Source organism: Xiphophorus hellerii, chromosome 22 (assembly GCF_003331165.1).
Source record: "Xiphophorus hellerii strain 12219 chromosome 22, Xiphophorus_hellerii-4.1, whole genome shotgun sequence".
NCBI lineage: Eukaryota > Metazoa > Chordata > Actinopteri > Cyprinodontiformes > Poeciliidae > Xiphophorus > Xiphophorus hellerii.
This window is the reverse complement of record NC_045693.1, coordinates 26,618,892-26,631,511: the sequence shown is the minus strand read 5'-3', so window position 1 is coordinate 26,631,511 and position 12,620 is coordinate 26,618,892. Positions and strand designations below refer to the sequence as shown.

General features: G+C 37.9%; 1 protein-coding gene across 2 annotated transcripts in view; it reads right to left on the bottom strand.

Annotated features, from left to right (window-relative positions):
- Positions 1 to 271: 271 nt before the first annotated feature.
- The window catches only part of LOC116712572 (B-cadherin-like), a 108,441-nt gene continuing 96,092 nt past the window's right edge, over positions 272 to 12,620 (bottom strand). The window contains exons 5-18 of one of the 2 annotated variants that reach the window (XM_032552373.1): positions 11,098 to 11,228; positions 10,749 to 10,904; positions 9,626 to 9,770; positions 8,293 to 8,465; positions 6,130 to 6,258; positions 3,869 to 4,054; positions 3,471 to 3,715; positions 3,176 to 3,321; positions 2,823 to 2,914; positions 2,523 to 2,655; positions 1,970 to 2,188; positions 1,393 to 1,523; positions 1,033 to 1,182; positions 272 to 947 (exon numbers count right to left, since the gene is read on the bottom strand). In XM_032552373.1, the coding sequence (XP_032408264.1) occupies positions 735 to 947; positions 1,033 to 1,182; positions 1,393 to 1,523; positions 1,970 to 2,188; positions 2,523 to 2,655; positions 2,823 to 2,914; positions 3,176 to 3,321; positions 3,471 to 3,715; positions 3,869 to 4,054; positions 6,130 to 6,258; positions 8,293 to 8,465; positions 9,626 to 9,770; positions 10,749 to 10,904; positions 11,098 to 11,228 (2,249 nt within the window). In that variant the 3' untranslated portion in view covers positions 272 to 734. The remainder of the gene's footprint in view (positions 948 to 1,032; positions 1,183 to 1,392; positions 1,524 to 1,969; positions 2,189 to 2,522; positions 2,656 to 2,822; positions 2,915 to 3,175; positions 3,322 to 3,470; positions 3,716 to 3,868; positions 4,055 to 6,129; positions 6,259 to 8,292; positions 8,466 to 9,625; positions 9,771 to 10,748; positions 10,905 to 11,097; positions 11,229 to 12,620) is intronic. The other variant, XM_032552374.1, reaches the window with a different exon arrangement.

The window sequence follows — 12,620 nt, the reverse complement described above, 5'->3', positions numbered from 1 at the left end:
CACAGTTCTCAACTTGTCATCAATAAAGTCATGGGGCTTTGACTTCAGTTAAAGCTGTTCAAAAAAAGTCGTTCTACTGGGATTTTAATGAACATTGTGAAAATAAAACCTGTTCCAACCGTTCAATTGTTGCAATAAATAAAGTAATTACTATTCTGGAAAAGACAAAACGCCAGACAAATCTAAAATGTATAACTTTATATATATATATAAAAAAAGTGAAACATTACATTTAACCTTTTACCATACATCAGAAATTATTGCATCAAGATTTAGTAAAGCAGTACAAGAAGCATTTATTATCAACTCAAATGTCGTCCAGAGGTCGACTCTGCTTTCCCTGGCTAAAAGGATTTCATATGATTTCTGAAATGTTTCTAATCTATCCTTGAAACAAAAATATAAAAACAGAATACAAAAAAGATCAAAAGTACCTTATTTTACCAGCTTCACACTAGCTTTTTTTAAAACCAGTGATGATGCAAATCGTTCAGTGTATGAGACCACTATACCAGTAAGCTACAAATAAAACATTTCTGGCCAGCCTAAAAAAACAAAAAACAAAAACAAAAGGCTCAAAAACTTCTCTAATGGGGAAAATTCATAAAACCAAACTCTCCAGTGGCTCAACTGCCAATGGGCATGAACTAAAATTCACAAACTAACATCTCACGGATGTCGTTACTCCAGCACACTTAAACTCATGCAGCTACTTTTCCTCAGTACTGGTACATTCACATCATGTCATCATCTCCTCCTCCGTACATGTCGGCCAGTTTCTTGAAGCGAGGCCCCCAGTCGCTGAGGCAGTCATAGTCCTGATCTCCATCGCTTGACGAGTTCAGAGACGAAATGCTTCCAGCTTCAGAACCGCCTCCTTCATAATCAAACACCAGCAGGGAGTCGTAGGGGGGAGCAGTCGGGTCGTTATCTGCCGCCTTTAGGTTCTGTGTCGTAGAGTGAAATATGTTATAATGCTCACAGGCTTATTTTCCAACAGAAGTAAGTTCTTTAGTGGTGTTATGAACTCACATCATCAATGAAGCCGCCGATATCTTCTGGGTTGGCGGGTCGAGGTTTATACACAACAGGCCGTGTCTGAAAAACTGGAGCCACTTCATCCCTGAACACATGGGGACGGTTGTCCAAACCACGGTGGAGAACACCCAGATCAAAGTAGTCCTAATGGAGAATAATGCAAAATAAAACTTCCTTTTAGATTACAAGGCATGAAAACAGTCACTGGATTAAACCACCAGAAGAGCTTGTTGAGAGTAAAGTAAGATTTAAATACGTTCTGATGAACAGTTATAGCCATCTGCCCCATGTAAAAAATATTACATGTAAACAATGTTCCAGAGTATAAATCTTGATTATATAAGCAGCATTTACCTGGTCCTCCTCTCCGCCTCCCTCCTCATCATAACAAAAGATGTCGTCTCTGATGTCGTTATCTAGGAGCAAAGGTTGTCCCTTCTTTGGCTTGTTTTTATTTGCCAACAGTAGCAGCAGCAGGACCAGCACTGAAAGAGCATAAAGTTGACATGATTTCTCATTTCAAGAGCAAAATAATCCCATGGAGCTGGAAGGTGATCACTATGGAGAGACTGTGTCTTTAGATAAACACTGGAAAAGGAGATGAATGATACTGCCAGAATATGTCCTGGTTGATCTCATCAAGTCTGCACAGATGACAAAATACAATCTACTCCAGTCAAGACTGAGGGTGGCAGCATTCAGACAGAAACTAATCCAGACAAAAGCAGCTCATGTCACCTTCAGAGTGAAAATATCTGACACGACTCTCTTCAAGTAGCAAATTCAGTAAATTATTCTTTTAGTTAATCCATAGTTGAACTTTGTCATTTAGAGACTGGACAGATCAAAACCATTAGCAATTTTTCTTCAGACCAACTTTCTTAGAGAGAACCCATATTGATCTAGAAATGTGGTAAATTCTTAAACTCACTAAGTAGCAGGAGGACACCACCGAGTATTCCCAGGATGACTGGCATGCTGGAGCCAGCAATAACTTTCTCTATGCACCTCACTTCTTCTCCAGTGCAGTCACACACTTCAGCTTCGATTGTGTTGAGCTGAAACAGGCCCTGGTTGTCTGAAACCTTCATGCCCACTTTGTAAGTTCCACTCTCCAGCTCACGTGTCAAAGTCAGAACAATACCAGTTTCTGAAAAAGAAAAATATACAATAAACACACATAAAAAACTAATTCCTACGTTGCCAATTGTTTTGTCAATACAAGTTTCTTTTCATCAAGTCTTATTCCATTCCCACCACAAACATTTAGATTTGTTTTATTCAGTTGATATTAAGCAATATTTCTATTTTACTATAGGCAGGTTTTATTTGCAGCGGTAACTTTGGGTCGGTCAGCTGTCTCCCAGATAAACAGAAAAGTCAACAGGCCTTTGGAATCATTTACATCACCATGATTACAGAAACAGCAACAAAATACTGTGATATAATTGTTAGTTCATATCAGTCATTCCTAGTTTACATACTGTTGTCGTTCATCCTAGCGGTCCAGTTAGTCTTAGCAGAGTCCTGTAAGACGACGCTGTATGGAAAAGTAAAGCCTGGTCCATCTTTATCTGTTACACTTAGCAGCTGAGTAACTGGCTTCTTGTTACACATCTGTGGAAACAAAATGAATTTAAAACACTGATGGGATTATGCTACAGTATATTTGTAATTTTCTATTTAACAATTGAAAATTAAGTCAAACTATAACTCTGAAGCTCCTGAATAGGTAAGTGCAAAAAGTAAATGATCTGGTCCTGGTTCAGGTGGAGGGTACGTACTTTAACTAAACGATCGTCAACGGAGGGGGGGTTGTCGTTGACGTCCTCAAGTGTAATGATCAGAGTTCCAGTTCCTGTAGCTGGGATCTGATCTGGAGACATGGAAGATAAAAAGTAGAAGCATGAATAGTCCTGTTGACACCTTCAATGATCTACTGAGGAAGGAGTCAAAAATCTCTACAAGAAAAGTTTGAGAAATTCAGAACTGCTACAGATGATAATATTCTAAAGAACTCTTTTCAAGGCAAGCTTTACACTTTTAGCTCAAACCATTAAATTAAATTCCTTTTAACTTGCAGTGATTCATATAGATTTCCTCCAAAACCATTAAGACAGTTAATCCTCACACTTACCATCATCATCATATGCACCAATCAATGCTGTGTATTTATTCTCTTTGACAGCATTATCTTCTCTGTCCATTTTGTTTCTCACTTTTATCTCACCAGTACCCTTATCAATGACAAGCCAGCCAGCTGGGTCATCGAGTATTTTATACCTGAACATCAAGGACAAAAATTTATATAAATAACACAAAGCAGGACTTTGTAAGCAGTATGATCAAGAAAAGAGATTACTTATCTACAACATGAATTTAAAATATGCAGGCTGTGACTCTTCAAGATGGAGGATTTTCAGGTTCCTTACATGACTTTCTGTTTGCGTCCAACGTCTGGATCAGTAGCTATGTATCGCACCACAGTGCTGTTCTCAGCAAGATCCTCACGTTTAGAAACATGCTTCTCTTTAGGATCAAAGATGGGAGGTTCATTGACATCCTCCACAGTCACCACCACTGTAGCAGTGGAAGTGACCAAGGGGACAGCAAAAGGAGCCTCATTCTCCACTGTGACCAGTAGAGTGTGCTTACTGGTTCTCTCAAAGTCCAGACCCTGGTTTAGTGGAAGAAATGTTTAATGGTAACTCAGACATGAACAGTTCAGGCTGAACTTCAGCTGATAAATGTAACTGAATTTTGCTTAAAAACAAAATACTTTGAAATAGTTACATTTGGTCCAACAGTCAGAACCTGCTGTTCCTCCTACCTTAGCAGTAGTGATGATTCCTTCTTGTTTGTTTGTTCCTGTTTCCACAGTAAACAGATTTCCTGGATCTCCATCAATGATGCTGAACTTTGCATTCCAGGCCATGCTATGAGGCTCATCACCGTCCGTCACCAACATCTTAACAACTAGAGCGTCTACTTTATTCTCTTCAACTGTGGCCTCATACTGAGAGGAGACAGAAGACATTTTTAAGGTTGCTCACCACAACAAATTCCAAATTATCTTCACACATTTGCATACATATATACACATTTATCTACACAACTTGTCCTTTAACCCTTGGGGATTCTTGGCTGACCAAAATGGGAAATCCTGCTTTACTGCTTTTTTGATTCTCAACATCTCAGTTGGACTAAAGGTTAATTCTATGAAACTTGGCCAAGACTTTTTAAAATTTTCTTTTAAAAAATTATTGTCCCTTTGATTATAAGGTATGCAGAACAAAAGATAAGCACTTTGTGTACACTTAAAACCTTCTGTCCCATTTTGGTCCCACTGACTGCTATTATAACCACATATTTTCAGTGAACAGTTATCACAGCATTTTAAAATAACTTTTCAATGAAAACCAAACTAATTCAAGATTCTGCCTTCAAAACACAAGAAAAACTTGTTTGGGTGTGATGACCTCCCTGATATCACCACAGGCTCCACCCTTTTAATTAATTGAGTTAATTATTTACTATTAGATGAGAGGAACAGTCTGTTTATGCAGGTGCATCTTCAGTTAGGTTAGTTTGCTGGTAATTTCTCTAAGAGACAACCAGGACTAGAGAACTCCATGGAGATGATTTTACCAGATTACAAGTCTGAGGATGATGAGGATGTCTGATGTAAATATAAGCAGAAGTCAAAATTCATATGAGGGGCATATGAATTTTGCCAGACTCCTTTGCAGCCTGGCAAAGGAGGACTCTGCAGCTGAGAGGAGGAAGAAGCAATGGATGATGGGAAATCTCCATGGAGAAAAAAGACAGGGAAATCGGGATCTTCCACATACGAAGAAGAAGAAGAATTACTTTATTCATCCCAGCAGGGAAATTATTTCTCAGTTACAGCAAGAATTTTTTTATACACAGATTAACACACACACTGCGGGCAGCCAGCTGAGCCGGCGCCATTTTTGAAGGAGGACATGCGGCAAAGGTCGTCGGGACCGGGAGTCGAACCCGTGACGTCCGCGGGTCTAAGGCCTCCAAATGTGGGGCGTGCTAACCCCCTGCGCCACCACAGCACGCCCCGAAAAGGGGCTCTGTCATACTTTTCTCCTCATATTTTAACTCCAGGATTTCTCTCTTGCCAGAATCTGCAGGCCTTTGACTACATTCATCTCTCTTTACAGACTTCCTGCAGCTAATCCTGCACTTCTCAGACCTACAGGGGAGGTCATCAGTAAATATATGGAATGATTTGGGTGAGAAGGAGCAGGTTTGGTGTCTACATGTTAGGACAAAAAGTTACGTTCATCACTCTTTCAGTTGTTGTGAAGTGCCAGCAGCATGGTGTCGAATTGTGTGACGTTTTGTCAGGGTTTGGGGGACAAATAAGGATGGTTGAACTTTGTGGTGTGATGGTTGGACTATGACAGTTTTTCTGGCATGAGGGTTTTGGACCGAACAGTAGGAATGGTGCAGAGAGAAAGAGATCCAATTCCTCAGATAATCGTAAAAATATTCTAAAGAGTACTCAATTAATAAAATATTCTTTTACATATCAAACCATAGAAAATACTTTAAAAATGAGAAAACCCTCATATCTCTATCACTGGATAGATCTTAAGTTATTGAAAAGATTTAATGCATGGAAAGTGGAAAAAAATACTGAGTTTTTATTGCACCTTTGTAAGATGTACTGTTTTAGGTCATGAATGTACAGAGTGTCAGTTTTAACTCTCATTACTCCAAAAATAATGCGTAAACATCAATACTGTTATTAATTTTTGACACGGTCAAGGCTGGAACATCCACATCAAAAAGATTCAATTTTGCTGTTTGTTTTTTTTTTAAAATATTGAATATTTTGAGTTTTTCTCCGTCAGACACAAGACATTTTTAGACAAAACATAGAAAATATTTTAAAAATTGGAAAAACATTATATCTGTAACGTGGTTTTATTTCTTTAAAAAATGTCAAGTTTTAAGTGCAACTAATTTATAAATGGAGACGTTCAAACAAAACCTGTTTAAACCAGTTTTAAACAACAGGTTTAAAAATGTTAAAAAGTCATGTGTTGTACTTACTCTGGACTCTGTAAAGACTGGAGCGTGATCGTTGCTGTCCGTCACTCTGATAATCACTTTGGTAAATCCAGTCAAACCTTCTCCTTTGTTGTCAGCTACCATTACTTCCAGTTCATACTTTGGGACTTTCTGTAGAATGAAATGTTGACTTTAATTAAACAAAGACACTTTTAGTTCCTCGTCACTGAACTGTAGAAAATCAGCTTTCTAAAATATTCAACACTATTTCAGTCCTCAGTTATCAAGGCAGAGCTTAGATGCCTCTAAGAAAAACTTAGTTTAGAAATTATTTAGGTTCCAACAAACAGCACAAAGCTCATTCTGAGAAACAACAAATCATAAAAAAAGATTTAATGAAATCATGCTAATTCATAATTAGGTATGTGTGTTTGTAGCTTCCAGCAGAGAACATAGAATCTGATACAGGACACTGCAGGAGAGGAGGGGAAATGATGGACACCAGGAAGAACAAGAACAGAAAGAAAAACATTATACAGAATCATGTGGAGCAACTCAACCAGCAGAAACAACACAAACCCAAAGGACACCAGGTCTAGGTGCAAAGATAGGCTAGTTTCAATTTTAAACCTTGCTGACTTGCTGGAGGGATTTTGCAAGGCTATAAACTGAAGCAATGACTTGTGTTAATCATATTAGAGGAGTAGTTATCTGTTACTAGTAGCTCTGTTTGCTGAGCTGCATGAAGCTGATCTCAGTGAAGAGCCAAAGACCAAGTCTTTATAAGACAGAAACACCAGTCTTATGTTGTGACCAGTCCTGATAACTAACATTTATCTTCAGACTTTCTGGAAGCATGATATGCTTCAGCTGTCAAGAGATGCTACATTAAGTTATGGGAACTTTAGCTTACATACAGAAAAAGAAAGAATTCATTCTGTACATTTAAGAAAATTAGTTAGAGTTTTGTCTGGATGTCAAAGAAAGTCAGTGATGGCAGAAAAAAGTAGTATTTTAACATATTTGAAAAACTTGACAATGAAGACAATTTAAATCCTTTAAAAATATATACATTTCTAAGAGAGCACCAATTTATCAGCTAGCCGATTTATTGGCTAGCTGATCAACTTTTTTGCTATATTTAGCTACATTTTAGACCAAAAAAAAAAGGTATTTGCCAAAATCGAAATTGGCAGGTGAGGATTTTTAAAGATTGGTAAGTGAAGATCGGCCAAAAAACTGCAATCGGTGCACCCTATATATTTTGCTGGACGTTGCAAAAGTGGCAGATTTAAGCGTTTTAGTAACCACACTTTTCCTTATGAAAATGTACAACACCTTCACTTTTCCTGCAATTTTGCTGAAAAACTGTGGCAGTCTATTTTTTCCCAAGCATCCTGCGCACACATTGAGAGTGATGAGAGCATCGCGTCTCTGCAGCAATCACAAATCTTTATTTGTAGTTTAAAATTTCTCACCATCAACTTTGAAAAGCTTTTGCTCTCTGACACTGATGGAAATGAGGTAGGTGATGAACTTTAACAAAGACCTAAAATATACTTTTGATATAATTCAGCATATTTTCTTGATAAGTACAATTGCCTTGTGTTCTGCTGAAGTGCAATTCCTGAAAAACTAATAATTCAAATGAAGAACTAACTCATTAACTAAATATTGCTGTTTTCGTGCTTTAAAGAAATTACTTGTCTTAGCATGTCAACTTCAGTTAATTATAAGGTATAAATATCAGCATGATAAGTCATAATATTTAAGAATAATATTGAAACTCTTTGTTTCTTGGAGTTTTTATTCTTGGGAATTATTGAATGATCTGTTTTTAAATGCCTGACCAGATTGAATTGTGAAATGATCCATAGAGCATGATTTAGTTAAACCAATAGAAATCACTATTTTACTCAAGCATTTTGCCAATTTACTTACTATTTTTTTCTCTATATTACTCAAGCATGCATATGTTTAAAGGTCAATGGCATATGTATTTTTTATTTCAGAGCAGGATTACTGGCAGCTTTGCGTTTGAGTGATTCCATTGGAAGGTGCAAATGGAACAGAGCAGGTTTCCTCTCTAACTTCTGCTTTTGAAACTCTACATCATCTTCCCAAATCTGTGCGTTTCATAAGAAAAATACACATTAGCCTAATTCTGATTTTAGTCAGATGGGCCAAAACTGTCAGAATTCTCACCTCTCGGTCCAGTCCAGCTTCGTTGACTCTGATGACTCCAGTTGTTGGATTGATGGTAAACATGTTGGGACTGGGATCCTCTGGCTTCTGACTCATTATACGGTACCTGATATCAGAGTTGTCAGTATTTGGCTCATCAGCATCTGTGGCCACAACCTGAATCACGTCAAAAGCTAATCAAGAGGAAACAACGAACAACAGTGAGAGCAGCAGCTATTTAGATTTAATAGTGAAGGTAAGCTGAACTAAGAAACTCACCAACAATTTGGCATGAATATAACAAAGTGTTTATTTTAGATCAGGAAAGGATTGATTTTAAATCAATTAGCATTGTAATTATTATTTTTAAAAGGTTTTATTGGCTCTACTGGCCTTTATTTGATAGTGAATTGACAGGAAAGTGGGTAATGAGAGAATGGGGAAGACATGCGGCACAGGTCGCCAGGCCGGGAATTGAACCTGCGACAACTGAGTTGAGAACTAAGGTCTCCATAGGTGGGATGTGCTTAACCCCTGTGCCAAAACCCATTGTAATTACTTTTAAAAGCAGAAACTTTGATTTCTGATTTGAGTGTCATTGTGATGACCACGCTGCGAACAGGCTTCCAAGAAAACCAAAGAATTTGAAAACTTAACCCATTAAAACGACAAAAGCAGCAGATGAAACCACCAATACTGCAGTGGAGAAGATGCTAATCATGTACTTGACACTTCAACAGAAAGAAGAGTCTGAAACTGTGTTCATTGGCAATTATGCAATTTCGTCGGGCACTGCTGAATGCGTCACAGAAAAAAATCAAACGTATGCTGTCGAGTCGTGAGGAGACCATGGCTCATGTTGTTGGACTTGGAAGTGACGGAGCAAACGCGATGATGGGTTGTCAGGCCAGAGCTGCACGGCTTTCACGTCAAAATGACCGTCCCTTTCTTATAAACATTCACTGCTGTGTGCACAGGGCTGTACACACAGCAGGATTGCTGCTCGTGATGCCTCCACAGCTGTGCATCAAGTTAGTGCATATGTCACCACTGTTAACACACACACGCCCGCACCCCCCCCCTCACACACACATATATATATATATATATATAAAATAAACAGACAGCTAGTCGGACAGCTAGACTTTTTCCGCTGTCCATCAAAACAACTAACAGCGAAAAAGTGCAAAAAGTCATTTTTGCATAATAGGTCCCTTTGCATGCACCAATTATAGGTAGTCTTAAAATTGTTCAAAGGATCTTGCCAACAGTTCAAAGCATACTAACAATTTTGTTTGCATAAAGTAGAACATTTTCTTTTTGCATGTTCATTATCTGAATCCTGGGACTTTACCTTTTTCTGAGGCCTCTGGAACTTCTCCCTTATAGGTAGACTGATTGAAAACAGGTTTGTTGTCATTCTGGTCAATTACATTGATCAAAATATCCGTAGGCTCCTCTGCATTTGCACCACCCTCTGTCTTGGCAAAAGCTTGAAGCTGTAAAAAATTACAATTTCAACATATTAAAACAATATGGTCACTTTAGTTTTATGTTGCATTTAGGGTATATTTTAATTTTCCATTTTACAAACTTTTTTCAATATATTTAATCACAGATGGCAAACAATTTGAGCATTTTTTGTAAACTTGAGAATTGTTTCAGAAAATTAATTTTAATCAGTCTTAACAATAATCCAGAGAACCCTCTACTGGTTTATAAATGATGAATTACTTATTCTTATTAGTTTATATATTTCACTCAACCCAGAACAGAAATCAAACCTATTAAAACAAAAGGATACTTCACTCAACCCAGAGCAAACTGGGAATTAGAACAAACTTAGAATCCAGAGAAACTCCTAACTCATTACCTTAGATCAGTGGTTCCCAACGTGTGGGGCGCGCCCCCTATAGAGGGTGCCGTGCCATTACAGGGGGGCACGGGAAGCGGTATGGATGAATGAAAAAACCCCAAAAAACAGTTACACAAAAGTGTTTCACTGTAAAGATGGTTGGTAGTTTTGTTGCAACCTGAAGTGTGAAATAAACTTCAGTGGAGTTTGAAAATAAAATATGTGTATAGGTTTATGTCAGTTGATTTTTTTTTTCCTTTTTGGGGATTTCATTGTAATCCATAGGGGGGCCCAGAAAATCTTTGGGAACCACTGCCATAGATCAACATTTAGCACCATCAACTTTATAGAATAAAACACAGAGAACCAACATTTAGTTTTATGCCTCACTAATCTTACCAAACATGGAAAACCAACATCTAATTTATACTTTTCTGTTTTTCTTTGTGGTCTTTCCTTTATTCTTTTGTTTTTATTTCGGTCTAATTCATGTAAAGCTCTTTGAACTGTCTTACTGCTGAAAATGAGCTGTATAAATAAAATTACTTTACCTTAACTAGAATCTTTAACAAACAGCGAATAGAAAAGTGTCAGGCTTAAAGCTATAACACAAAACACTGACCATGTACTTGTCCCGTTTCTCTCTGTCCAGTTCCTGTGTCACATACAGATGACCAGTGACTCTATCCATGGTGAAAAGACCCTTAGGAGGCTGATCTGCTCCAGGTCCAGTGATGCTGTAATGGATCTTCTTCACTTTATCTTCATCAGAGCGAATCTGGACAACAAAGACCAAGGTTATATCGAGACACATTTAAACAAAGCACAAAACATAGTGGAGGAATAAATCTTAAAATACAAGGTATAATTGAAAGAGCAAATAAAATTACACTGAATGTCATTTTTCCAATTTCATTCATTCATACACAAATACATACAAGCACAACCATATACATTTTAATTTCTCTAACCTGAGCAAGAGAATGGGGATAAGGTCCTCTGAAATTCTCAGGAAAACCAATGGGAGGGATAGACCAGGCTCTCTTCCTCCTCTTTAGTCCTGGATTAGATTTTGGGAAATACAGAATGGGAACCTGTGGAAACAAATATATTTTAATCAGTAAACTACTGAAACTAAATGGCCTCCAGATAGACAAATGCATCCCGACTTCAAATTTAACACAATAAAGTTGCCGTCTGACATGAAGCTCTTAATATAAATTTTCTGTGGGCCAGAAGTTCAAATGAACCAGTCATAAAAAGACATGTGGGTAGGCCTGTCGCGATAAACGATAAATCAATTAATCGTACGATAAATTAAAGCTATCGACGTCATTTTAATTATCGGCATTATCGTCTCTTCCGACCTTTTTCTCTTTCAGCTATGAGACTGAATGAAAAAGGGCTCAACTCCGGTGCTCTCCACTGACTCCTCCCTTCCTCATTTCCTTAGTGTAAAGCCCAGCGCACACTGCACAATCTTAGAGCTGCCAGCCGATTGTCGGCCCATTTTCAAAACCTGACAGACCACACATTACCCGACAGAAATCCTAGCTATAACTGTTCGATTGGGTTCGGTCCTGCCGTGTGGTGTCCAACAATGGGCACAAAATAATGGCTACAAGTCCAGTTAACTCATTTTAAAACCAGGCATTAATCAATGCTTTACTCCAGTCTACCTGGAATGCATGTGGCTAGTGTCAGCGTAAAGTCCTGACTGAATGAAAATCATTATAACCTATTTACGTCAACGAAGAACAGCTTAAAAGTTACCGGGTTTATCAACTGCGGTAGCAGTTTCGCTCCAACTCCTCCTCTTGTCATTTCTATATTCTTTGCATGTTAAATAAACATTAATGTTGTTTCCACATATCATCTCCAATGTGGACTTCAGGTTGCACCGTGTCAGCTGTTTGGGATTCCCCTCCGTAATTTCCCCTCAGAAAGCGCAGAGGAGAATCCTCCCTTTCTGATTGGCTACCTGTCACATTCAACAGGCTGCGTTAAGATCCCAGTCAGGGAAAGCCCCTGATTTAGATCGGAGTGGCAATGATGATCTACGTAACACACCACACAATCTTAGAAAGACCAACGTTTTAAGATTGTCATAAGGGGAAAAGTAGCAGCAAAAAATCATGTAGTGTGAATTATTGCATCAGGTAGTCGATGTGCCCATCTTCTCTATTTAAATCTAATTATTACTGAAGGGCAACATAATATACAGACTTCATAATCTGCCCTCTTTTGGTTGAATGCAGCATTTATTTCCACTTTTACTTTATGTTGTTTAGTTTTTTTTCCAGTACATTTTTTGTTAATGGAGACTGAGAATCCATTTTATTTTTGTTTTTGGTTGTTTTGTTTATTTTGTTTATCAGTTCCAGTGTTTAGTGTTCTTTTGAAAATAAAGTGTATCTATCTTTGGCAAGAAATCGCATGCATTATTACGTCATTTCCATTAAATCAGGGTAAAAAGATCTTCAAACAATATTAT